Source organism: Homalodisca vitripennis, chromosome 2 (genome assembly GCF_021130785.1).
Source record: "Homalodisca vitripennis isolate AUS2020 chromosome 2, UT_GWSS_2.1, whole genome shotgun sequence".
Taxonomy (NCBI): domain Eukaryota; kingdom Metazoa; phylum Arthropoda; class Insecta; order Hemiptera; family Cicadellidae; genus Homalodisca; species Homalodisca vitripennis.
Window position 1 is genome coordinate 107,607,399 of NC_060208.1, and position 24,713 is coordinate 107,632,111.

At 33.8% G+C, this 24,713-nt stretch overlaps 2 protein-coding genes across 2 annotated transcripts in view; one reads left to right on the forward strand and one right to left on the reverse strand.

The window, feature by feature from the left end:
• Nucleotides 1-7,454, reverse strand: part of LOC124354531 (extracellular serine/threonine protein CG31145) — a 198,426-nt gene extending 190,972 nt beyond the window's left edge. Inside the window, exon 1 of the mRNA XM_046805058.1 lies at nt 7,282-7,454. The gene's annotated coding sequence lies outside the window, so the exon portion shown is untranslated. The remainder of the gene's footprint in view (nt 1-7,281) is intronic.
• On the forward strand, nt 5,572-16,331 carry LOC124354532. The gene is made up of 2 exons (XM_046805059.1): nt 5,572-5,913; nt 15,543-16,331. Exon 2 carries the CDS (start codon nt 15,654-15,656, stop codon nt 16,116-16,118), a length of 465 nt encoding a protein of 154 aa, XP_046661015.1. The 5' UTR covers nt 5,572-5,913; nt 15,543-15,653; the 3' UTR covers nt 16,119-16,331.
• The last annotated feature ends 8,382 nt before the right edge of the window (nt 16,332-24,713 follow it).

The window sequence follows — 24,713 nt, forward strand, 5'->3', positions numbered from 1 at the left end:
TGAAATATGTTTTTCTACTCACTGATCTGTTGCTTCAATGGTGATTTGATGTACCAAAATTCCAAGGCATTACGTTTAATACGTCTTGAAATTTGGTAAAAGTACAGCAATGTTTATCTTCAAAATATAATAACGGAGGCCTGAAGGACAGTTTCTTAGCGAGCTAAATGAAACACGAATCCTATTTGGCTGAGGATTTATTAAATTAACCCAATGTTAATCAGATAATATTCGCTTCAACCAATATTTTAGTTCAGGATCGTGCAACTTTTAAAGCTATTTGACTACGAAGTTTCATGGCCCAAAGATTGTAGATTCCATGGCTCTTAGCGAACAGTAAGAGGAAGGCCAAACAATACACAATATTTAATCTATTTTGGATGATTACAGCGATACCGTGGTGAATCATTAAACTGGTGTTTGGCTTACATCCCCGATATATCATCCCCACTACTTCCCAACCACGACCGCCCACAATAATTTTATACAGCCACAACTTCCAATACAATATTTTATACAGTTTGAAAAATGTGGGAAAAACATCGATTATCTGTTAAATGGCTTAACATTGTGTTTTTTTCTTTAAGCAGCATTAACTATAACGGTTTTATGTCAGTTGGCGTGGTTTATACAAATCTAAATTTAAAAATTATCGTGCCATTTTTCAAACCAGATCTAAGGACAACAAATTGTCAACGCATATAAGGAAATATGTATGTATGTATATATAGGCTATATATATATATATATATATTATATATATATATATATATATATTTGTTCTTAAATATAGAAAATGTTGGGTACATACTTTGTTATGAACTGATAATAAATAACATTGAACAGCATGATTAAAAGTAAACTACTTGAAAATTCTCTTATAATATGGTTTCACTAGATTAGATTACCAAAGTTTAAAATATACTATTATACATAGAAAATGAAAACATTATTGGATCGGATACGAACTCCTGAAGACTCTATGTTTGAAGTGTATTCGGTTAAATTCAATTGAATTTATTTTATCCTTTTTACAATTATTTGACACCACATACGCCTCTCGCTGCTAACCATATTCACGCGCGAGAAGCGCTGTTCACATGTACAGGAACACATTATAAATTAATTGTTTCAATTTTTGCACTAACACTAACGTTTAAAAGTACGAACCAAATTCAATTTGTTGGTGATTAACAACATTTTGAAATATGTATTTAGTATGCTGTGTTCTGTTTGTGTTATCATCATCGAACTCTTAATTGAATTTTATATGTTCATTACCAGAATTATTAATTAGACGTACAAAGTAAAAACCCCCATTATTGTGAAAATTTACTGTACAGTGATAAGAACGCTAAGCTACAGATTGACAAATGGAACAAAATAACACGTACAAAGTCAGACGGGACAGGTAAAAGCCCATTGCTGTGGAAGTTTACTGTACAGTAATAAGAACGCTACGCTACAGATTGACAAATGGGACAAAATAACACGTACTAGGTCAGACGGGACAGGTAAAAGCCCATTGCTGTGGAAGTTTACTATACAGTAATATGAAGGCTACGGTACAGATTGACAAATGGGACAAAATAACACGTACAAGGTCAGATGGGACAGGTAAAAGCCCATTGCTGTGGAAGTTTACTGTACAGTAATATGAAGGCTACGGTACAGATTGACAAATGGAACAAAATAACACGTACAAGGTCAGATGGGACAGGTAAAAGTCCATTGCTGTGGAAGTTTACTGTACAGTAATATGAAGGCTACGGTATAGATTGACAAATGGAACAAAATAACACGTACAAGGTCAGATGGGACAGGTAAAAGCCCATTGATGTGGAAGTTTACTGTACAGTAATAAGAACGCTACGCTACAGGTTGACAAATGGAACAAAATAACACGTACAACGTCAGATGGGACAGGTAAAAGCCCATTGCTGTGGAAGTTTACTGTACAGTAATATGAAGGCTACGATACAGATTGTCAAAAATGGAACAAAATGACACGTACAAGGTCAGATGGGACAGGTAAAAGCCCATTGCTGTGGAAGTTTACTGTACAGTAATATGAAGGCTACGGTATAGATTGACAAATGGAACAAAATAACACGTACAAGGTCAGATGGGACAGGTAAAAGCCCATTGCTGTGGAAGTTTACTGTACAGTAATATGAAGGCTAAGTTACAGATTGACAAATGGAACAAAATAACACGTACAAGGTCATATGGGACAGGTAAAAGCCCATTGTTGTGAAGTTTACTGTACAGTAATATGAAGGCTAAGCTACAGATTGACAAATGGAACGAATAGGCTTCACGGCGGATGTTCTGTCAAAACAATAATTGCACGAATTGACTTCAATTGACAAATCCTACTGCTCATCGCGCTAGGGCCGTACTCAAGGTCATTGAGGGGGGGGGGTTAATCACTCCCTTCTTTTGTTTACAAAATGCACTTTCTAAAGATGGTATGTAAGTAAGTTACTTTATACGTTAAGTAAGGTTCGTCAGTTGAATAAAGAAACTGGTAGCTTATTTGTTATCTTGCTACAATAATATAACCCAATTTTCTACGTATAACAGTCTTTTAACTGAGCATCTTTGGTTCCTTCATCCGTTCTTTGTGGCCTATAACACTGCTGAGAAATAGAATCTGTTTAGATTAAATATGAATACAATCTCCGAAATGTTGGACATTCTAAAGAACCATGTGATGTTGGGGTTTCTTATGAGAAAATATATAGCTGATTATTAATTAACATCACTCTGTATTACCAAATCATCGTATTATTAACAATTCATTAGCATCGAGATCTAAAGTGAAACGTTTTTGAATTTGAAACCAGTATTTATTTATAAGGCAATTTTTAACTTTAGTCCGATGAAGCCTCTCAGATGCGCATTCGGCGGCAAACCAGTGTTTTTTATTAAATCGTTTTCAAATTTTACTATTTTACGATTTTTGCTTCATCTTGAATATTGTTTATTTTCAATATTCAATCTTGAAAACAAAATATTTACTTGTAACGTTTTTGTAGTATCCTAACCAAAACATTATACCTAACACAAATAAACTATTAATATTATAAATGTCAAAGTTTTTGAAGAATTATGTGTGGATTTTGTATATTAATTGTACGTTTGTGTGTTTCATACTTAATCACACAAAATCTAGTGGAAACATTTGGCATGTATTTTTCTTGGATAAGAAAACAAAATATAGACAAATCTTTATTCCGAAATGATACATACTATAAAATACTACCGGGAGTTTGTATTTGCATGATCAAAATACTGTGTCGTAGTGTGCTGCTAATAATTATGACAGCATTATCTCATTTTAAATGTAGGAGGCAGCAGTGACGTATTCAAAATATTGAGTTTATTTTAAGTAGGTTTATCGCCGACTTCATCGATATAGAAAAGTGCGCCGATGGTCAGTTTCTATTGTTACAATGGGCCCAGGACCAGCTGTCTCCCCAGTTTTGTTTTAAAAATTCACTAATTACCTTCAAGATTAGTTGCAGATATAGTAGTACACGTTTTCTTAGATTCTGCCATGTCGGTGAGCCACGCCAGGTTTGATGATCTAGTACTTCTGAGCAACTATGCTTATTGAAGCTTCTTAAACCACATATCAGTGCTTCATGTTTTAAGCGAAAACACTTTTGAGTATAAATCAAATGCTTACCCTACTTGTAGTAGCATTTGTACTATAACTCTGAAATAAGATACTCAAATGCGGGAGAAATTCAAACTTAATCTAAATTTATCTTAATAAATTCAATATTAATAATTTCGCTGTAGTAAGATTATACACTAATATATTGATTTTTATTTTAATACTTAGTAAATACGAAGTTAGGTGATCGTTATTACATAACTTTGGGATATCAGATCCGTTTTCCATCGCTTATTTACCGGGAGAAAGCCGGTGCACGTTTGAAATATATTAAGAAGCTCAGATCAGCATCAGCATAGTTTTAGATCCTTTCTTTAGGCAAGCCAGGATTATCAAACTCTCATTTAACCTCGCAACTGGATAATACTTTTCACACTGATTATGTTAAGCATCTAACATTAAGATAGCGTTAGGATTAAATAACTCATTCCAACTTAAATATTTCGTAACTGTCACTAAAATTACCAAATTACCCTGCAGAGTAGGTTTCTTCAAACTAAATGTTTAACAATAAATAGAAAGTTCTGAATCTTGAGTGAATAATATGAGTTATATTAAATAGAAGAAAAATTTACAAATCCACCGCCGTTACAAAATTTCTCGAAGAAATGACGTATTGACGTTCCTAAAAAATAACATTGCAAAGGAAAAATTTACTCACCTTGACGGTTTATTTTATTTTTTCCCTTTCAAATCAATTGTTTTAATAATTATTTCTAATACGTGCATTCAGACGCATTTATTTTAAATAGCAACCAGTGTTACCATTTAAATAAAACTCATTGGACTATATGCGTATTACCATAATAGACTGTTCAGATGCACAGAGCTCATACTTATATCCTAAACTGCTGAGACATAACTAGTGTCTCAATGGAAATAAAACAGTTTGGGCCTAACAGAAAGGTTGGTTAGAGAAGTCCATTGACGCACATTGACTGTCGCTGAAAAGTAACCATCGCATTGGCGCAGTTTTTTGGTAGAAGGGGCTCTGACCAACGGCGCACATTGACTACTCCCATTTACAGTAGTTGAAGGAACAAAAACTGAGGGACCGGGAACTAATAGGATTCAACGAACCGTTCACTCCGCGATGAAACAAAATATGAGCGCAGTAACCCCGTGACCATTGCAAATGGGCAAACCTGACAAAACAATGCACCCGACAACCATTTTTATTCTTTATGGAAGAAAACCATCAAGGAGGCATTGGGCCGTATTGCACTGAAGACGATGTTGATTACGTACGGTATTTAAAATTTATATTATTCCTAGACTGAACCCTTGATTATGAATCCGAAGGAACCAAGGAAATAGGATGATGCAGCAAAAAGAGATAGGGGAGCGGGGGCATACAGTGAACTGTATGAGGATTACATATAATCCGATATAAAACTAATACCAAGATGTCCGCACATTATCTCTAGAACCGTGGAGAGATTTGGCACCAAATGTTGATCTAGTGAAGAGAAATCCGGTCGAATCAGGGTTTTCACTCTGTCCCTTATACCGAAGTAAGCCGGCTCTTTTTAAGTAAGCACTGTATACCTAAATGCACATTTCTGATCTTGGGCAACAAGACAAATTGAAGTACATAATTATATTTTCTCAGGTTCACTCAGAAAAAATTCTGAATTCGATTCAATATTGTTGAAATCATTGTTGTTCATAATGAAATAGGGTGCCAACCCGGGAGTAAATGCTAATAAAACTATAATGTTACTTTTATTACATTACATTTTTCTATGGATGATTGGTAATTTTTAATTTATAATCTTATTTCATTGTAATAACATTAAGAAATGTTGAAATCGTAAATCAGTTAATTTTAATATCTAGGCAACCAGAACGGCCTAAATATAAGATTAATCTGTATATTACTGGCTAAAACTGTATATTACTCTATTAAATAAGTTTTTTATTCTTTGTTAAGACTTTAAAATAATCTACATAGCAGCTGATAACAAATTTGTTCTTTGTGATTTCCATTGGTGTATTATGATTGTAATTATTTTCTCTTAACCATGAACGCAAAAATATTTTATTTCAAAATTATTACATGGCTCCATTGTTTTACATCATACGTGTGCTTTCAATACAATTGCTACGAACTTCGACTTTGGGGTTCCTTCAGATTGCTCTCAAATGGTTCAAATGTTACTAGGATCATGTAACCTATTCAATCCAAAGCATTGCATGTTGCAGAGAAATTGCAGACGAAGCCGCGGGTAACTGCTAGTGAACTATAAAACTAAATTAACGTTGCAATTTTCTGTTACATACTTTAATTAATTGTAACCTAGTTTCCAGTACTTTATAGTATTACAAATAACTCTATTTTCTAATATTTAAATATACTTGCAGTTTTTGACTGAATTTCGACGTTAACGTTCTTGATTCATTACGGGATTTAGAGATTTCTTCATTCTAATAATCATTATAAAATTATGTCAAGGAAGAAAAGATAACCTTCATGAAATATGGGAAGTGGCTGAAAAGCAGATAGGCTGCATATACCCTAAAATATTCATTCTAGGAATTAATTAGCGGTTTTAATTACTTCACACTAGAATACAGTCATTATAAGTTCTATTGTATATATTAAAATTATAAATGATTAGTAGTTATTAATATAAGTTAAGGGTTAAATATGTAAAATAAGTGTTTTACGTATTATAACAAAAACAACACATATAAATCATGTTAGTGTTAAATAATCATGGTCGTCAATAGATAAACGCTATCACACTAATGGTGATAAGAAAGACGCCATGTGTATTTGGCCTTTGTATTCTTGATTTCTGTAAATATATACGAGGCAATATTCTGGCTAGATACAGAACAGTATTAAAATAACCATTATTGGTTAGTGAATGCCAATGAATACACAATGCTTCCATTAAAGCTGGAATAGAATGTTTTAATTTCAGGGATGAACGTTTCAAGAGTTTTTTAGCACTCGTTTATTATTAAATTTATTATTGTTTTATAAAGATAAAGACTTTTTTAAGACGTTAATTACTGAATTTATTTCATTACTGCTTCCTTCTTTGACCCTTACTTAACTACCTAATATTAACTTAATATTTCTTTAGTGTTGAATAATAATTTCAACAAAGCAGCATTATTTGATAACAACACTGTAAGTTATGGCTCATTGAAAGTTTGTAAAGTGATTGATCAACTTCATAGCCAACAAGATTGACCAAACGCTTAGTTGCTCAATGTTTATATTTCAATCAGCTGATAATGAATGAGACAAACACTTCAGGAGTGCCAAATAACGTTATGTCAGCTGTCAACAAAATATATCATCGCCAACAAGTTATACTAGTTTGGGGTATAGCTGGTCTAAAATTACGCTTATAACCGTGCACTATAAATATCAACTCGCTTCGCCGCACTGAATACGATACCAACTAAAATTAAACAAGTAAACCAGACGACCACTGCGGTAAAAAGTTATAACTTTGTAGAAAGCGCGCAGCAAAATTAGGTTGGGATTGTTTACAAAACGTCCTTTCTAAGTTTGGTAATACAGTGAAACATTCTAGTGTTACAAAAGTTTTTAACCTATGACACATCACTTTACTCACCGAATTCCACCAAATCAGCTGTGTATTGAATATTGTTGACAAATAAACAAAAATAAACTGACTAAATAGAGAATTAAAATGCGAAGAAAATACGCAAGTTTTTAGGTTATGATTCAGCACTACACTGATGTAGTTCCACCACACACCGCGAGAGCGCACCAGTGACTGATCAAAGATGGGCTCTTTGTAGAAGTGCTGAACGACTGAAGAGGTGCGCACGCATCTGTCATTCCCGACACCCGTCAGACCCGTCTGTTGTGTGAAGTGCTTGGTTGGTTGGTCGCGACGAAAACAATTTTCTCCACAAACTAATTAATTATGACGCAACTTGACAACGTTTGCCTAGAATGATAGTCTGATAGGAACTGACATTCATTATGGTGTTAAAATAATTTCCATGTTATGTCAATTGGTCCAGCTTCTCACTGGCTACTTCAATCTTACACTAATTTTATTACTATAAAAATGTATAGTCGGCAAATTCTTAAAATCCATACTTTCTACCTTCTATCCGTTCAACCAATTACAGCTCCTTCGAGTGCTACAGATAAAATAAATCATTGGCATTCCCTGGCCGTTATCCTATTTTTCCAAGCATTTTGTAGTGATTTAATAATAAGACACTTTCCATTAAAATCATTCCAGTCAAGCATCATATCTGAAGTCGTAATAAAAATCAACAAAAATTACTGAATCTAAATTATTAATTACCGTCCGTGTGGCTACAAAACATGCGTCAAGGGTGGCATGGAAGACTGACAGCTGAATTGTGGCGCTTCAGTCTTTAATAATTTTAAAATTACCGTACGTGAAGTCATAAAATACAAATTAAGGGCGGCATGTAGGACTGACCGTTGGATTGACCGTAAATGGTGCTTCAGTATTTACTAATTCTAAAATTACCGTACGTGAGGCATAAAACATACATCTAGGGTGGCTTGGAAGACTGACAGTTGGATTGACCGTAAATGGCGCTTCAGTCTTTACTAATTTTAAAATTACCGTACGTGAAGTCATAAAATACAAATCAAGGGCGGCATGTAGGACTGACCGTTGGATTGACCGTAAATGGTGCTTCAGTATTTACTAATTCTAAAATTACCGTACGTGAGGCATAAAACATACATCTAGGGTGGCTTGGAAGACTGATAGTTGGATTGACCGTAAATGGTGCTTCAGTATTTACTAATACTAAAAAAATAACGACGGGAAAGAAGGATCACGATACGATGCTCAGAGAATCTGAGCATTGGTAATAAAGGATTCATTCATTAAAAATAAATTATTTAATAATATAAACAGTTGCGTTAAACAAAACAGGTGCAACAATACAGTATTCAATTCTGTAGTGCACTGTGATTGCCTAACAATAAATGCAGGCGTTTTAGATTAAACTACTACAGTAAATTACAACGTGCTAAGTTTCAGCTTTAGGAGTGTATTATATCTATTGTTAACTATGATATGAATTACCGTTACTAACGAAAATATAAAGCTGTAAGATGATGATTGATTAGCTAAAAAAACATTCGAGTCTGAATAAAATAAAACAGAGACTAAGGAACATAGTTTGTATCTGTATACGTGTAAATCCAGTCATACTCATGCTAACACTGCTTCATCTGTTGTATGAAGATAGGCTAGCCCACTTAGTAATACACGCAAAGGATAATCTTCAATCATATGATGCATTGTCTGGGTTTCAACCCCGCTGTCGCAGGATTCAACGAGGCTCATTTGAGAACCATTCCTACCCACATCAATACAAAATTTATTCAACATAATCAATTCCCTCCGATGTAGATGCACATCACCCACTATTTATGTTGGATTGAGAATCAAAAACTTGTCTGATGTCAAATACATCCCAATATTTATTCCGGCCGTTTTGGATTGAAGTCATTTTAAGTTACTGACAGTCAGTAGAAGTAGATGTCAACTTCAGCCGACATCTGACGTGTGTGGAGTCCTGGAAGATAGGCATTTTGGGGTTTTACAAAGTCTTAGTATCTTAGTAAGACCTCTTTATGGCTTATACCAGGAATTGCGATGTTATTAAGTACCGAGAGCTAAGGAAAATGGTTGAGAGTAAGATTACTCTTACTGTCCTGATAACTTGTCAAATTGCCAGCTGGTAAGTAAAAACAGGATTTCCCCAAGATGACCAGCTGGATTCTATATTATGTTACATCTAACTTCACTCGCAATCTCTTCTAGATGAATTTTCAAACGTTTGCTAGAGATCAAGTGTCACTCCAAGGTACTTTAGACATTCTTATTATGGTAGTTGAACTTCTAACTTGTTACTGAGATGAAAGCAGAATAGTTCACTCTTTGAAGCATTTAGTTTCCATTTCTAAAAATATTCGTGGGTTATAGAAGGATCTTGAGTTAATGTAGCCTCAATTTAACCCAAGTCCTTGAACTAGGTCACTAAAGTAGTATCAGCTGCATAAATGTAATTCCTTGAGTGAGTTAAGGGAACGTCAAAGGTATACAGTTGGTCAATTGTCATTATCCTGCTTGTGTAAAAATCCCTTTACCCATTTTAGCACATAATATTATGCTATAACTTGTAATGACGGAAATATAACAACCAATATTATATTTTTAATGCCCTCATTAAATATTAGAATTATTTTACAATATTTAAGTAAAACTATGAATCCATTTTATATTTATTTTTTTTACTATGTTGTAAATTTATTATGCCTACTTCACAACAACAATATTGCAGTTAGTAAATTATAGGGTGTTTGGTTTTATTGAATAATTTCTTTGCTGACTAGATTTCACTAAACGACAAGATAACAATCTAGGGGAAATAAATTGTACTCAAGTGTATAATCAATTTGGCGTCTAGGTATACACGAGGAAAATGAAATAAATGTACAATTCGATAACTATTGTGGAACAGTTGATGGAGTTTGCTGATGAACTGTCCAATATCGCAGAGAAAAGAAGGCAATACGAAGTTTGAAGAATTCAACACGTCATGGCTTTGTTCCTGCAATAACTCTGATCCACCTGTAGCAGAGTTTTTGTGTTGTATTTTATCGAGAAAAACATACTAGACAATATTGACATGAATAAGTAAAGGGATTCAACCTAAATTATGGTATTTTGCACACATAGCACATTTTTTTAAAGTGTCACGCTTACTTATAATACTATAAAACGTTATTATAATAACTGATACATAAATAATTATTTACGGCAGGCTGGGAGCATTTAACTTTTAAGTATGCTCTATTTTTTGTTATCCAATTCAAAATTATGTTTAAATTTCATTTATAACAATGAAAACTTACATTATAAGATTAACCATATGATGTATAACTCGAAGAAAGAAAATTAGCACACACCATGTAGCTATGATGGGAAGGATTGATTCAATGTGGATGTTGAGTTTAGTACCAGTTCACCTTCCTTTTAGTGCAGCGTCTGAAATGATACTGTCGCAGACTTGACTACTGTACTTGAATCTGGAGTCATGTTTGTCTGAAGAGATCCATATACTAAGAAGTAGCTGGAGCTTAACTCAACATTCACATTGAACCAACGCTTCCCACCACCGCTACGTTATGTGTAGAAAACTTCACCGTGCTTTGGGATCGTGTCAGAACATCGCAGTGCACTCAGTTGTGCACCAAATGTGCTCTATGTCTATACGATGTGAAGAGTTCATTTTGAGCTTCTTCATGGCCGACTTTTTTGTGTCTCTCAGACGAACACGACTCCAGATTCTTTGAGTCAAGTCCGCGACAGCTTCAGATTTCAGACGCTGACTAAGAAGAAGATGGACTGGAGCTAAACTCAAAACTTCACACAAAACTGCACCATAGCGCTATTTACGTGCCACCGAACAAAACAGCACAATATTTATTGTAGCAGAATATTTCTTCCATGGATTCAAATATTTCAATATTTCTTTTCTCTTACGGATTTGAGGACTATTCTGTACTACAGGTTAACGTTCTACCTAACACAAAAATACTGGATATTATTAGCTGTGTTATAAACTATCTGTATACTAATACAAACTGCTCTTTGATTCGAAGTTTCAAGCCTGAGCACCTAAGCTAAACCCAGGATTATAGAGCCAAACGGTTCAATATCCTAGGGCTATACTATTTAACTGGCAATCGGTGTCATTTACACCAATTCCATAAATAGATTAAAAGTAAGTTATCACTTCTTTTTTGTGTTTGTAAACATATTTTAATAAATTTAATTAAACACAAACATAAGGATATACAGTTCTTCGACAATACAGATCGGCAAGTTCGGAACATAGAGTGTCCTTACGAGGCTTGGTGCAACACGACAGTACAAGATGGAAACAAAGTAAAGCTCGAAATAGCCATTGACGAAATATCAGACTATGAGATGTTTCTAAGTATAAGGGAGAAAACGGGTGTAAGGAGTGAAGATTAGAGGTGGTTTTTACCTTGCTTAACAGAACGACGACGACAAATGGTTAACATTCCCTTATCACATGGAAATCTTCTGAAATGTTTATAAAAGCTTGTTGTTTCTGGCGTATATCAGGATTCCATCTTAGGCCCTTTACTATTTATTCTGTTTATACATGATACAGTCTTGTGTTATAACAGATAATGTATGTGTTCTTGCAAATCTCTTATGACATCGCACCATTGTCCTAAAGCTCTGGAGATCAACCTTTGTTAAATCAAATAGTATTGTGCAGTAGTTCACCGAACATCTTGGTGTGTGAATTCCGATTAATATAATATTGGCTGCAAAGTCAGGGCATCTTAACTGCAGAAAATAAATTAAAGTTTTGAAAGTCTGTTTTGAAATTAATTTATCACATTCTCACATCAATAATGATGCACTTATTTGTGTTTGAAGCAATTTAGAAGTCTTCCAATGCGATTGGTACCGAAGATGACAGACATGAATATTTTCCATGTCACGTATTAAGTTTTATTTTTAACCATATCGTTCACATACAATAAAAATATGGGGATAAGAAAGCACTAACACCAAACCTTTAAAACTGCTTATCTTCTAATTTATTTTCATTTTGAAAACTCAACATATTTTTTAAATAGTAATACGAACATTTGTCAGGATTTATTACTCACAAATATTAAAAACCGAAACAGGTTGAGTATATCAAATACTATGTCATAAAATTTGTTGACTCTATAGAGATTTTTAATGCCCTACCAAGTGCCCTGAAAAATACAAATAACTCATTGAGACTATAAAACAGACATTAAAACTGTCTTAAGGAATAGTAAACGTTATATCTTTAAGGATTTTCGTAACAAGAAAAATGTTTGGATTTAGTTACTTAATATTTTGTATGACCTGGAACCTTTTATGACTTGAAAGATCTGTATCATTGTATTTGTCAGTGCAAAACAGATTTTTTGTTCACAATAAAAGAGTTTCAATTATAGCTATTGTATTGCACAGAGTGTTTATCAACCTATGTAAACACAGTCTTATTGTACGGAGAACTATAATACTTTTCCATATAAAGATGGGCCCTTAAATACTTCGTTTTGACGCTATTGAGCCCCAAACATTAGTCATCAAAATTAGTTTTCCAAAGCTACGATCAAGCTTCTAGGAGTATATTTTAGACGTAAAAAATCTGTAACTTACTGTTAACGTGTAGGAAAAATTCTTATGTTAAAATAACACAAACTTTTACTACAACAATCACTAAAACTATGAAACTACAGAAATTTTGCTCCTTTTTTGGTTAAAGCTCTTTAAGAAAGGGTTCGATTTTTTTCGATTCCTTTGTCTAAGTTGGTTATTAACGATGTATAAACGATCAAGCATATTTACCACCTGTAATATGTTACAGAAACTGAAACAAGATATATTAGGTAAATGGCACATACTCTTCCTCTTCTTTGATTTTCACATTTTAAAGTACGTAACACAAGATTAATGCACACAAAAAAGTAATTAAAACAAAACCATTGCTAAATTACATCTTCTTGAAAGTCTATATATTTAATCTATCAGTGCACAAAAACATAAAACTTATTTCCTTGTAAGAGAAATTTAATTTTCAATTAGATATTAATTATTGTAAGAACAAGTCTATGAACATTATTTAAGTGATTTTACGTTTCACTGGCAAAAACATTAGTAGCTTTGAAAGAGCTTCCGTTTCTCAAAGGATTCTCTTCGCTTTGAATTAACTTTGTTACACAATGATTGACTACAAAGAATGGACACAGTAAATTAAATTTATTAGTAACAGACATGTGATTTTGTTAGACGGTGTGATGTTTATTTGATATTTTATTTTAAGAAAAACTTTTCCGTGAACCATTAACCCAGAAAATATTAATACCCCTGGTATTATATAATCACTATTATAATGATTGTTGAAGATTTTTGATGATTGTTTGGTGAACAAAGGTTTCATGTCGTATACCTAATCGTTAGATTTTTGTGTTTCGATTCTAGTCATGTTTAATTTTTGTATACACTGTGAAATACAATAATTTAGATCAACTTGGACACAATAGCTTTCAGAATACGAGCCTCAGTGATCAACTCAGCTAAGCTCAAGCGGTGTTTTGAATTGATAATGATATGAGTGTGTTGTGATCGTTACATTTTGATCTTGATCGATATTACTGAACTTCAGATATGTATAAATTCAATTAAATTGTATGCCAACGACTACCATCTAAGTTTTCATGTTTACTAACCTAACTACTACTACTACTAACTGAATTCAAATCTTGATATATTTTAATAATTGTGTTAGCTCTCTTTACATATGGTGTAAACCGGAGAAATAACATGATAGCAAATGGAAACGGTCATGTGAACCTGAAATCTTGGATGCCACTGTAAAGTTTAGTGAAGGATGACTGACAATTTCATTAGCTGCAGTTTCATAGTTATTGTATATCATATTACAAAACTAGACTATTTCGTTGAAACCGCTAATAATATAAACAATTAAATTATAATCATAAAAGGTATAGGCTACAATTTTAATAATTTAAAGATATATATTTTTTAACGTATAATATTAACTTAACCTACTATTCAGATTAAAAAAAATTGTTATTAAAAAGATTCTGTGTATAAATAATTATGACAGTTCTTTTTAGTGGAAACGTGTTTAAGTTTTTTTCATAGTCCGTATAACTTATGTGAAGAATAGTCGTCTAAATATAGGAAAAAAATGATCATTCAATGTTTGTACATCATAAATTACAATCTTCAATGCATTAACCATTCCACAATGTTTAGTTTTACCAACTCTGCTCCCACTGCTGGCGACCAACCACCCCTCGGAATAGTATACATAAGGTAGTATATTATCAATTCCAGGTCTGATCACTAATGCCTTTGGCAATCAGTGCGGCATCTCGGTGTTGCCATGCCGCACTTGTAACCTTCATTATTTTTTAGTTAAACACAAAATTGTTTTGAGTCATAACATTTGGCCTAAGACCCAAAACCGATTTTGCAAAGCCTTAAGAATTGTGATTAAAAAGTATAAATAATGAAAGAACCAATCTTCCAGTATTTTGACGATTATTCTTCACTTATTTAACAGCCATTCCATAGAAACATTATCCTAGATGTAAAATTTTAACTCCTTTCTTACACTTTCACTTTTAGGATTATTAGTAATCTAGCTGGCAGAATAAATTACTATTTTTATAATTATTGTTGTTTTTATATATGTTTGCACTGATAATTCATTAGCATCTTGAGATTTAAAGTTATAGGTGATTTTGGAAAAATAGAAGAAGAGGAAGAACATTTTTATTAAATGTTTGCTAACATTTGAGGAGAAACCCTTGTTAGCTGTAATTTTTAGTGACTATTTAAAATACTAGTTTTTAACAAGTTCATGAAGTTTACCTTGTAATAGCTCTCCGGAAGTCCCGTCCGTAACAGAAAAGATAAGAAAGTGTGTTTATGAGTAATAATAAATTAAACATTTAATTAAACAATGAAATTTGTGTTAACAAGGTACACTAAATCTAACTTCAAAATGTTAAGTTTTCTTACTTTTCTTCGCATTTATATTAAATTTAATAATAATAATAATATGGCCCGTCCGTAACGCATTTTCATTATTATGGATTGGTACAGTTTTCAAAATATTTATCTCTACAATAAACTGTTTGACTGCAACTATTCATTTTATATAGGCCTAGGCCTACCTTTAACACAGAATAATCTGTATAAATTGTATTATATTTCCATATAAATCTAACAAATCTGTTTGTTTTCAGATATGACTTCAAATATAGAGAAACATGTCGTGGAAAAAAAGTTATATTGCGTGTTCAGAAATGCAGGTGTAGATTAAAGGATATTCATGATCTGGAAGTGTCTCAGAAGTAATGACATTTGGCGATAGCTGCACAGACGATGGTGACAGCGATTCACCCGAGGATGCAGGTGAGCGATCAGGACATGGCAGGCCGCGGGAGGCAAGCCCGTGCATCTTGGCGAGACTCCGCGGTACCAAGACAGCCAGCTGTCTCTTACCATCGCTGGGAGTAGTGCATATCGTGCCTCGTGAAGATCCTCCAGTCCATCTTATTGAAGTCAAGGAATCGAAAGTTATGTCTGATAGCCAGCTCCTGGATGTAGGCGTTCGCGAGGGCTATTTCCTTATTGATATCGTCGTCTCCTGGCAGGTCGTAGCGATGTGGTACAGTAGAAATAAGCAGGATGACTTTGGTGGGTCTGGTAGTCAAGTGACTCTCCAGGTGGCAGTATATATTCTGCTGCTCACCTGCAGCCAGGTCGTTAGTATCCGCCATCAGTACGTCACAGAAGGCACTGGCCACAGGTGGAGTTAGGCTTGCTTGGGCCGACGATGTTGCGGAGTCTTCCTCCAGGTTTGCAGACGCCTGTCACCTCGGAGTCTATCATTTTCCTCAACATTCCAGTGATGTGACGTACATGGATATACCCCCGGATAACCGTTTTTCTGTACACTGTTCTTTTCTTTCGATATCCTTTATAATTATTATTTTTACATATGCTTGATAATTAAATCTTATTCCCACTTTTTTGTCGTTCATTTATCATGCCTGCTAAACCTGGAAACACTTGTAAATAGTACATTTAGAAGAATAGGTTTGCTTAGGTTGCTTTTATCAGTACAATTAACCCTCTTCGAAGAGAGGCTATTGTACTATTTGATATAGTACCTCTGTGAAGAGGACTATCAAATCCCCCAAGTTGTCTCCGTGAGGGCAAAATAATATAATAGACTAAAATTATCCTATTTCAGTTCCCAAGGTAACATAAAGTTCTTCGTCGACTTCTACAAGAATCATAATGTCATTGTTTATTCGGCCTTTGTTGACAGCTTCCTGGCGGCTCCCCCTGCTCAACTATAACTTGCAACAGTTCCTACAGGTTCAGGTTAAAAGGATATTTTTCACCTCATCAGATTAAAAGAATATTCTTCACCTCAACACCAGCCTTGTTTTCAGGGTAAACTGATATTGATTGCAAGACCTTCACAGCTATTGCCAAGCCATTAAATCCAAGAAAGTATATTTTTGGGTACTGTGAGGTTCTCTACACTATAGTACCATTTCTGAGAAAATTCATCACAGGATCAGGTTTTGAAAATTATCACAGAGAGAATTATCAAGATGAATATCATTATAGACTTCCTGGAGGCAAATTTTCAATGATAGCTAGCTCTCAGGAGTCTGCGTACGTCAAGTCTTAATACTGAATTGCCTTTTACAACAATAGTTCTTGTCTTTCCCCTTTTTCTCATGTTAGGCGTCTGTAGACAGAGCATCCATAACAGAGATAGAATTGCAAACATCCCTTACATACATATTTCACCGTCCTATCTTATTCTTAAACTAGGGATTTGATTCATCAGAATGAAGAGCTGGAGAGCTCTGTCATCTCTGGCCCAAAATCCATACTGCATGATTTCTAGCTGTTGTGTAGTTTTGTTAAATCATCAAACTTCATATCATACTCTACTAGAACACATTATACCAGGTAAAAAATATTAAAGTAGATTAAATTATTTATAAGTAAAGTGTGTGCTACAATCAAATAGAATTCAGTAGAGTATAATTTTTTATCCTGCACAAATATTCAAGACATAGGTCAAATATACCACATTTTTTAAACAATCAAATTATCATACTTTGTGTTTTTATATTGATTTGTTGAAATACCATATGTAACTATATCACTACAGCTTCAGAGGTACCAAAATATTTACTAAATGTCGCATTTCATTTTATTGAAAACATTTTTCATCGTTTGTTTTACAGTGTTTGGCGAAATATAAGCAATTCCAAGCTACTTTTATTCTCTCATTCGTTAGTTCTTAAGGCTTCATAAAAGCGACTATTAATTCAGAATCAAGAAAACATTGAATCATTACAAATAAGTATGTTTACATACTATCGCTTAATGACCGTGACTAAACCAAGTCCACATATAAAGCAATCATTGTATATGATAATAATGATCATAATATAATATCGAATGGTTCCAAGAGTAAAGATTTTATGTTTATTAACATTAAACTCTATTCAGTCGTAATAGCATTATTGTTTCAAATTATTCTTCAAAACTAATGTAACTATTATTTGATATATTGAGATAACAGGACACATGAAATCCAACAGTTTTCCTACTGTAACCCAGAAGAGTCTTAAATTTTAAATAAGCAGTTAATTAATGCATAATCAACTTGGGTATAATTATAATCAATCCATGTAATGCCACCGATTTATATCTTGATTATATAAGAGGCCTAAATCTATGTATATGAAGTTAAAGTTAATTTGTACCTCCAGCAATGCTAAATACGATTTCTCACACAATAAAATGAGACCGATCACCAAAACATCGCTTTACAGTAATTTCAAAATCGATTATTATTTATGAGGATTTATAGCGCCATTGTAGCATTTATCTTTCACAATAAAAATCACTCAAAAACTTTTGAAACCTCTAAAATAATTTTAAAAAAAATGGAACATTCTCTTCCAGACAACCTGTGTCCACCAAATGCACTCGGAATCAGGGGCTTCCAAATCCAGCAACCCATATTTTTGTAAACTATTCACATTTTATGCCTTTATTGTGTGATTGTTGAAATTAGTAACTATGGTTATTACACATTCAGCAAAATTCCATCTAATATTTTACAAGAGTTATATTAGCGTGACCTATAAAAGTCCTGAAGTGTTAACCAAACATTCCCTGGGAAAACGATATCAGTTTAAAGAAAACATACTAAATCACGCTAAATCCTAGGCAGCCCGGCCTGGACGTCGTTTGAAGGGCCAGAAATTCTCCGTCGAAGAAGAATTTTGTGACACACATTCAAAATCTCAGTCATTGCTCCCGACTTCATTGAATGAATTAATGTCGATAACAAATTACTTAGATGACAAGTAATATGTTCACCAGTGGTAACATTGGACTAACCCCCTGAAATGTTGGTAATGTAATGTTTATGATATATTCTTTAAATTTCCGTAATAGCCTTAGTTCACTCAAGTATTTACTGTACTTGTGGGGTGGCGGAGTGTAGTTCGTAAATACATATTTTGATTATATTTATTATTTTATTTACAACAACTCCATGAAACTAAAACTAAAAAAAATATTAGAATTAAAATTGACAAGTTAAATGTTGCTATAATTAGTGTGTTCAAAAGTGAGTAAAACGTTCAAATTATTATTTCTATTCTGGCTATTGATAATAGATACGTAAGTTTATAAAATAATGTAAAGACAAAACTTAAATGTATATCCTAAATCCTTTGAAGGAGTTTATTAGGCTAAACTCGGGTTACAATGGGATCTTCATTTGCTCAGAATTTAAAAATTACAAAAACAAACTATTTGGTGTACATGTACATGTACATTTGCAAATCGTAGTAGAGAATTTATAGCATGACCGGTGACTTCGAGATGCGCCGTAGTCAAAGACGGAACTAAAGTGGTGGGGGGTGGAGCGGCTCAGTCTGTTCCCGTATTTAGCCTTGTGAACTTCGGTCTCCAGTCTTCTATACGTGCCGCCCAAAAAACATTCGCTTGTGCCAATTCACGAGTTGTAATACAATTTGTGAATTAATTGCGTTGTGCTCATTACGTTTTAAGTAAAGAGTTTAAGATGGATCATAATGTAAAAAGTAAAATTGGAAGAGAAAGGTTATACACGGCCAAGCAAGAGAAGTGCTTCCCATTTTATGAAACGGGAAGCAGAAACCAACACACTTATAAATTTGAAGAAAGTTCAACAGCGTGTCGTAGAGGCAACTGGAATTTCTGAAAGTACGCTGAGACGAATTTTGAAGGAGGAAAAAAATGAGTCCAATTGGCAATTCTTTTAGTACGCCCAGCAAAGTAAGAAAACGCAAACATACTAAAAGTAATCTGGACAATTTTGATTTGGGTGTAGTTCGAAGATAAATAAATAATTTTCATCGACAACGGGGTTTTTTTATGTTAACTATTGCGTGTGGATCGTTGGCGTTATTGTTATTTTAAGTATACATCATTAAATTAACTTGATACAAGTTGGTAGATAAAACTGAGTTTTTTCTTATTCTACTGTGTATATTGACAAATTAGTTTAACCAGTTTTATATTAATTTTTAATTTAGCAGCTAGGCTATGTCAGTTGAAAATTTTGTAGTGTATAATTGTATCTAAATTGAATTTTAATGGCTAACAAAGCGTAACAATTACAATTCTGAACTGTTGTCGTCGTTGGAGATCAAGAATAATATAAATTCCTACCCTTTCCCAATTTATGAGAACCCTTTCTTACCACCAGGTATCTCTACTGCGAACTCATTAGGAAGGGTGAGCTACGTATGAACACAATTTCGGCAGAACATAGTCATTGTTAAGATCACGTACATCCGGTCCCAATATTTCCAAGATTTCCTGTATTGAATTCCCCATCATAAAAGTCCGTCGCCGTAACTTCAAAAGAGTCTAGAAATGTTCAAATATTCTCAAGGTCTCCTATACTAAATTGCTCATCATAAAAGACCACCGTGGTAAGAACATAAGGGTCTAGAAATGTTGGCAAACACTACAATATTCGGCTCCCGCCACCACTATGAGCCGGGAGCCGAAAACTTTTAGTAGGGTTAGTAGCACCGTATTCACTCCCCTACTTTAGATTGTGCCCCCACGCGCTCAACTCCTCCACTCCTCACGCGCATCCCACCGGTCATGCTATAACTTCCCTAGAGTACATGTAAAACCAAAAATCGGTTTACTAACCAAGAAGTGACATTGGATGGTAAAATTATTCAAAATTAAAAGGGATAAGAACATAATTTTCGTGGAATATTTAATACCCCATATAAGCAAAAATAAGCAAACATATAAATATATGTAACAATATAACCCGAAACAAGACTTAAGTGATTGTGCGAGCGCGCGCGCGCGCGTGTGAAGGGCTAAAATGCTACTGATATACCTTACTCGCTCATCACGAAATCTAAAAAAATCATAGAACGCATTGCAATAGCAATTAAATTTGGAACAATATTCCGCTTGGGTCTGAGATGCTCTCTAAGAAATGGTTTTGAAATATTCGGGCTGGACTGCGGCTAAATCGCGAAAAACGCGATTCCTCACGATTATAATTTCTTTAAAATAACATTACAGATCGTAAGGAAACTTAGTACATTGATTCTTATTACATGTGATATGCACAATACAAATATTTCTGTGTAGTTGTTCTGTATCGGCACTACACAGGAGTATAACCGCGAAAACTAACATCTACATTTTATTGAGTTCCAAATAGTCCAGATCCTTTAAAAGTCTTTAAAAAGGTGCCAGTCTACACTGGATTGATATATGCGATTGTCAACTAAGTATTACTGTTAGTGCAAAAGAACTTCATAGCTTTGTAGCTTACTTAGGCCTACTGTGAAAAATTATCATATCGTAAAATCGATTTGGTTAAAAATATTTGATTATTTTTATTAGGGCTCCTTCGATGCGAAATAAATATATACCGTAGGTGTTTACTGGATGAAGACTTTCTATTTTAGTTGCAGCCAAACTATAAAAATTAGTGTTCAACTATCACATACTCTCTGTACAAAGCCAGTAATGTAACAGTAAGTAAAGACAATGGTTTAACCTGTGTTGATTACCATATCACCTGAGAGCCTGTCGTTATCAACAGACCTCTGACCTCCCGCACTCCGCCTCGCCCTGTTTGGATGGTGAATAGACCCAACGTACTTCAGGTAAGTTCACGGTCCTGACCAATACGTTCTGATCTCTGATCGTCCAGTCCTGATCAGTGCTTACTGCTTATTGCTTAGCGTCTTGCCTTTGTTTGAAGAAAAATTTATCTTTCCCCGCCCCTACTTTCCGGTATTCATTTTTATTCAGAATTTTCAAACAATCACATTGATTGACGCTATCTTCATATTTAACAAGTTTGTTTACGATAGCTCTTTCATTTCATTTTACGTAAATGAGCTGTTTTTTATATGCCAAGAATCCTGATCACTTTATTTTATACAACTTATTCGCATCTTTATGTTAAAAGATATCTGTAAACTATTTAAACTTCTTTTCTGTTAAATATTTATCACATTATTTGTTTTGTTTTCAATCCAGTTCTTATAGCACCTTTTTAGATTCTCTTTAGGTCAAGGTTCTTTATCTTCATTAAAAGGAGTGTTTTTATCGTTTCCTATAATATCTGTTCAGACTTCTCATTTTGTTACATCCACACTTCTTTAAAAATTCTGTTCAAAGTTTAAGTAATTTATTATTGTTTCAATACTTCAAATTGTGCCGCAATAACCGTTCTAGAAACTGTAGCAATTGATGGCTCTAGAATTGATAGTGGCAGTCCCTTAGAAAGATCACCGTGCATTTTCTCCTCTCTATCACACTTGGTCCACGTTACAGCTTTATTGAGGTTTTGAGTGCTCACAGACATTGTTCATCATGTCTCCAACAACTGGCGCAGGCTTAAACCATACACTTTGGCTCAAATAATATTCCTTTCAATAGTAAACAAAAATACGTAACCTTACTTCTATGGTACTTACTGTGAACTCACGGTGGTTGCAGAAGTGTTCCCTTACAAATTTGACCTGTCATTTCTTACGAGCAACCCACAAACCTTGCTTCACGAGTAGCTTCGTCCCCAACTACTCTTCCTTGAGCTTTCCAGTTACAACATAATAATATTGTTCTCAACCAGGCCCACTCCAAGTCGTTTTTCCTAAATCTGAACAAGTTGAACTGAAGCATTGCTGAATTTAATACCTTGAACCTAGAGTACCTTTGTTCTCAGTTAAGACGAGTCTACATCAACATTGAACTCAACTCATAAATTTAAAAGTAAAATCGTAGGAAATGATTCACAGATTCAGTTTACAACTAAGGAAAATGGATGCAAAATTCAGTCAAACACATGTAGAGGTCAACAATGAAGCTGTTACGAAATACAAAAGAAACTATCATGAAGTATACAAAAAGGCGGTTAACAAATATAGGAAGAGTTTTTTTATGCATCGACAAAATCGAGTCCGATGATGGTGTATATTCCTTCAAGGAATTTGGCTGAATGTTAGTGAAGTCTATCATTGAAAATAGAGGATTACCCTCGTCTGACTAGGATGATGGCAAGGGTACACCCATCTCCTTCAAATAGCCGGTGGCTGGTAATTTTTATTGTTATTTTTTGCAATAGTTTTGTCAACACAGCTTTTCGGACAACGGGATGATGAATAATATCCCCACTAGAGTATAGTTGAGGTAATGCCTCTAGCCTCAAAATTTAACGAAACCTATTTAAGCGAAACTTTGTATAGCGCATTCCTACCTTTTACACTATATCACAATATAAATATGAATTTTTTATTAAACTATTGAAAACAACATCCAATACTTCTCAATGTTCTTAAGCTAGTATTTATAATATAAACTAGAAATATGATGAGATAATTTACTAATATAAATATGTTGCAAGTTTACAATAAAATAAATATGTTTTAGTATCATCCTCTGAGAGATGATAACAGTAATATCGTATTCCATTTACGAAACTACCGTAAAATCCACTCTTGTGCAGGTTGCAAGTGAAATTACATAAGGAGGGTCGTATACAAGGTCTCATGGGACATACTGGATATTCTCGATCCGGAGTTACTTGCCTGCTTTGAGATCTATGGGGTGGCGATTGGGTGGTTGGAGGGAATTATATCCTGTGAGGTTGGCAACTTGCCTAAAACTGTGCTGGGAGCATTGTAGAGTAATCTAATCTGGAGGTCTCTCAATTGCACGGTTTGGTTTGTCGGTTTCAATTTTTTTTAAGTTTGCTTACGTAAATTGTTGTGTGTTTATTTATATCTTAGCCATATACTGGGTAAACCAGACCAACTGGGCCACTGATTGTAACGGTATAACAATGGAAGATAGAAAATCAGTTTTAACTGAACCCTCCCCCCCAACTTACGTTTTGTAGCCAAAGAATTATATAAAATTATTTTGAACCCCCCCCCCAAGTACCACTTAAAGATTTGGGAGGATTTTTGTGAATTTTTTAAATGTATATGTGGGGCGTATGAAAAAAATGTTTTAAGTTCACGTTGCTGTAAAATGTAAAACGTGTTAAAAATCCATTAAAACAGTTTTATTTTTATTTTTACTTTATTGATCAACTTCTGAAACGCCAAGTGTTACTCAAAATTAGTTGAGGACATACCCTTCCACAAAATAACTAAGAAAGTTCAGTTCCTAACAATTTGTAACATTTAAAAACTATTTACATTTTAAACATTTAAAATTGTTTAGTTTAAAAAACGTGAAATACAACCGTATGTTTTTCATAACACAAAATTAAAGGTAGTAAGAAACAAAAATTTGTATTAAAATTTGGTTTTATCTCAAGCGGTCTAGTTTTCTGCAGAAAAAAAAAATAAAAACTGGTGATCTGGTTTAAAATTTATAAGTAGGAAGTCCTAGTACATTTTAAGGTTAATTACTATAAAACTTGGCTCGTTACATAAAGAATGAAATTTAATATAATGCACTATTCGTTTATACATATAACGCTTCAAAATAGAAATTATCTATTGTTTAATGTCGTGTTTGGCGAAACGAGCGAGAATAGATATCTGGAATTGTGAGAAAAAATATATAGGTAGTTGAAATTTTGAATAGTCATAATTTCATTTATACATAGGTAAGATCGAGTTTGATTATGACGCATATTCCTCAGTTAGATGTGGCTGAGCTTTGGTGAAGCCCAGAGGATACCAGAAGATATATTGTCATTAAATTGAGTTATCTGGAATTGCGAGAAAGGATGTAAATAACAATTCTATTCTTGTAAATAACAAACTAAAGAATAAACCATATTTTAAATTAAAACTTCCACCTTGAATTCCCCAAATTAT

Excerpts from the sequence above, each read along its gene's own strand:
- LOC124354532 (XM_046805059.1), top strand. The coding sequence starts at position 15,654 with ATGACATTTGGCGATAGCTGCACAGACGATGGTGACAGCGATTCACCC.